The sequence below is a fragment of the Onychomys torridus genome, chromosome 19 (genome assembly GCF_903995425.1).
Source record: "Onychomys torridus chromosome 19, mOncTor1.1, whole genome shotgun sequence".
In the NCBI taxonomy this organism is placed as follows: Eukaryota; Metazoa; Chordata; class Mammalia; order Rodentia; family Cricetidae; genus Onychomys; species Onychomys torridus.
In genome coordinates this window covers 64,586,802-64,590,635 of record NC_050461.1, presented here as the reverse complement: position 1 = coordinate 64,590,635, position 3,834 = coordinate 64,586,802, and the positions used below count along the sequence as shown (strand labels likewise).

Genomic DNA, 3,834 nt, shown 5'->3' with positions numbered 1-3,834 from the left:
AGTGTGTTAGATAACAATTCTTTTACAGAATGTGTCTCTTCTCCTCTCTCTTCTCAACTTTGCACCACTTCTTATGTGTGTATATGTAGGGTGTGAAATTTAAGAAGTTATCTCTTAATGTAACACTATCTAATTCATCATTTTCACCTAATGGCAAGTGCTATGTAATAAACATAATTACCAATGAATAGAAAAACGTTCTCATTCCTGTTGTAATGTTTTCGGTTTTAATGTTAATATTGATATAAGAAAGGCATTCACAATGGATTTCTGCCTTGCAGAAGAAGAAAAGAAAATATTTTCTCCAGTATGGCATCCATACAAATTGAACATACTTTCATTTTGAACTCACTGGTTATTGCTTCTACGAGGATAACTTTGCCCTATTTTTAGTGATGAGTTTTTTGAGAAATACAATGAGAATTTGCTCCATAAATATGTATATTTGGAGATTCCAGCAGTTCTTACTGATTGTTATCTTTGGTGTTAAAATAACTGTGAGAGGTGGTGTGGACAAGATTGTGTTGGGCTGACCACCTTGGGTTTTCAGTCTTCAGCTAATGTGATTCTTGTACATTTGTGACATCAGGAAAACAACATCATCTTAGCAATAAAAATACAAAATTTTTCTCTGAGAAGTGACGGTTGGCACATTTTCAAGTAAATTTTGCTCAATAATAAAATGGACCCCAAGAATTTGGTAATGGGAATAATATTCTTGATTCAGAGTACAGTTGGAATTCTAGGAAATGTCTTTCTTCTTGCCTACTACCTCGTTATTTATTACAAGAAACACAAAGTAAAGACCTTGGATTTAATTCTCATGCATCTGGTCATGGTTAACTTTTTGATCATTCTCTCTAAAGGAATGGGCAACACAATGATCATTTTTGTGTTGAAACTTTTCTTCAATGATTGGAGCTACCAACTTTTTATGTATGTTCTAAGGGTTTTCAGGAGCATGTCCATTGCCACCATCTGTCTCTTGAGTGTCTTCCAGGCCATCATGATCAGCCCTAGGAACTCCTGTTGGAAGAATCTTAGAGTCAAATCTCCCAAGGACATTGGTGTCTACTTTTCTCTCTGCTGGGTCTTGTACATCATGGTAAATGTTCTTTTCCCTTTGTATATGTCCATAAAATTAAGAAGGAAAAACATAACAAAAGAGACAGGTTTTAAATACTATACTGTTGTAGGTCATGACAAATTCACAATCTCCACATATATAGCAATTTTTGTGTTTCCTGAAATTGTATTTTCTGTCCTCATCACCTGGTCGAGCAGTTCAATGATTGTCTTTTTGTATAGACACAAACAGCGAGTTCAACACATCCGCAGCATGGCAGCTTTCCACAGTAACTCCCCCGAATCTAGAGCCACCAAGAACATCCTTGTTCTAGTGTTCACCTTTCTGGCTTTTTATACCCTCTCTACCATTGCACATGGTTTCAGTGCTCTATTGTCTCGTCAAAATTGGTGGCCGATGACAATCACAAACATTATAACTTTGTGTTTTCCCTCTTTGAGTCCTTTTTTACTTATGAGTCAATCCTCCCCTCTCTTCAGACTCTGCTTCTTTGGATAAAGGATACAAAATCCTCTAATATTTTGTAACAATATAAACTTCATGCTTTATCAGTATCCAATTTTTGAAAAAGGAAACAATACAAAAAATACTTTGGGGAAGACATTTATCTATATAAGGTAAACCATAAGGATTTTTAAAGTTTCTAACACTGGTGGACCTTTCATTCAAATCTAGCAAAACTCCTGGCATCCTATCTATTACAGCATTTTTGTGACACATTTCACAGATTTTTTTTTGGTGCAGGCTACCTTGAAGAATAAATGCTCAATATATTTTCAACAAATTATCATCTCTTTTGACATTAGGTGGATGGATATATAACATCCTGGATGTTCTGTACATATAATGTTTGTTCTACAGAAGATAAATTCCACAAGCACAACAATCTGCAACCACAGCTACTATTTAAGCAATAAACTTTCAACACAGAAAGCCTGGCTCAGTTCACATCTATTTCAGCACATCAGTGTCCCAGTCTCTTGTTATGGAAACGCTCCTGATCATCTTGCCTGAAGCTGCTCCAGCAGTACAAGCCACAGTCTGCCATGAACCAGGTCATAATGTACTACACCACTTATTCAAGTCAGAATAGTACTTCTCACGGTTCTAAGTAAAAACATGTGTTTGAGAAAGAGTAATGGTATCTTCACAAGGCTGTGATTGGAGATTTATAGTAACAGTACAAGCCATATCATTTTTCTATGCATGCCACAATCTATTCAGCACTCTTTTTTTTTTTTTTTTGGAAAATTTTAGCCTTTAATTAACCTCCGCAGGTGCCTTCAAGCCACCAGGACACAGGCACCTCCAACACCCTTTATCTTCTCTTCAGCTCTTCTGCTGAAAAATTTGGCTTTCATGATGACGGAGCTTTCCCTTCCCCAGAACTTTGTAGTAGCTTGATCGCACAACATCAATCAATGTTGGGAGCAGATCCAGTCTTGTTCTTTGCAGCGTTGACGCATGTCTGCTCACTGATCAGTGTCTACAATTTATCCAGGTTGACAGTCGGACAGAATAATGTCTCATACCAACTTTCCCAAAGTAACCTGGATGATATTTGTTGAAGTTGATACTATGGTGATGCATGCCTCCAGCATTCCCATGGCCTCCTGGGTGCTTGCGGTGTTTACCGATGCAGCGGTGGCCGTGGCTCACATGGCCCAGGAGTTTCCGGGTCTTTCTCAGTCTGGATGGCATGGCGGCAGCAGAACGGAAAGAGCTATTCAGTTTTTTCCCATGTTCCTCCACCCACAATTATGTGACATTCCACTCAGTGGAATATGCTGACTCCTTTTGATCTTCATATGGCTATAAAAGGCTGAGGTGTTTGTATAAAGAGCAGACAAGTTCTTGGAGTTTCTAACTGCTTCCCAGATTCCCAACAATGCATTGATAATATCAGTAATTGCCTGAAGTTGGGTGATGTTAAGAAGAGAGTTACTATGAACAGCAGGTACTTGAGACATTGGAGGAAGACCTTGCAAAGAGGTGAGATTGTTCATGAATTACTATGAAAACTCCAGCGTTCTGAAAAGAGGAGCCAGGAGTCTAACCTGCAAGGTCTCAGTCACGATCTACCTCATAACTATTTTCTATTTTCTGATGCTTCCATTACATTCTAAAACAGAGGCACCCCAACAATTCAGACATTTGTTTGTTGCTGAAATCTCATTCAGTTTAAGGGTAGTGGCACATACCTTTAATCCCAACACTTGAGAGGCAGAGGCAAGGGGATCTCTATGAGTTTGAGGCCAGCCTCGTATACAGAGTGAGATCCAAGACAGGTACCAAAACTACAGAGAAACCCTGTCTTGAAAACAAACAAACAAATAAACAAACAAACAAACAAACAACCAAAAAAAAGAAAAGTATCCTAGGAGGATGGGATGGACACTCAAAGGAAGATAAATGAACAATAGAGGGAAGCAGGGTAAGACAGAGGGCCTTTGTGGGTTAAAAGTCCCCTATAATTTACAGGTGTTATGCTTGTAGGTAGGTGTTTATAGGGCTTTCTTAGAATATTGAAAAATGGTCCACAGTTCATACAATTCCACTAGTTTGGCAGGATGTCTCTGTAAATTTTCCCATCATGATCTCAATGTCTCTTGCTCACAGAATCCCTCCTCTCTCTCATTGATTGAACTCCTGGAGCTCAGGCTGGCACCTGGCCATGGATCTCTGCCTCTGCTTCCACCAGTCATTGGATGAGTTCTCTATGATGACAGAGTATTCAGCCATCTGAT

The 3,834-nt window shown here is 38.8% G+C and overlaps 1 protein-coding gene and 1 pseudogene across 1 annotated transcript; one reads left to right on the top strand and one right to left on the bottom strand.

The window, feature by feature from the left end:
* The first annotated feature begins 637 nt into the window (after window positions 1-637).
* Window positions 638-1,585, top strand: LOC118570341 (vomeronasal type-1 receptor 2-like). The gene has a single exon (XM_036168722.1). It carries the CDS (start codon window positions 683-685, stop codon window positions 1,583-1,585), a length of 903 nt encoding a protein of 300 aa, XP_036024615.1. The 5' UTR covers window positions 638-682.
* A 784-nt stretch (window positions 1,586-2,369) lies between these two features.
* LOC118570187 lies at window positions 2,370-2,788 on the bottom strand (annotated as a pseudogene).
* Window positions 2,789-3,834: the final 1,046 nt, after the last annotated feature.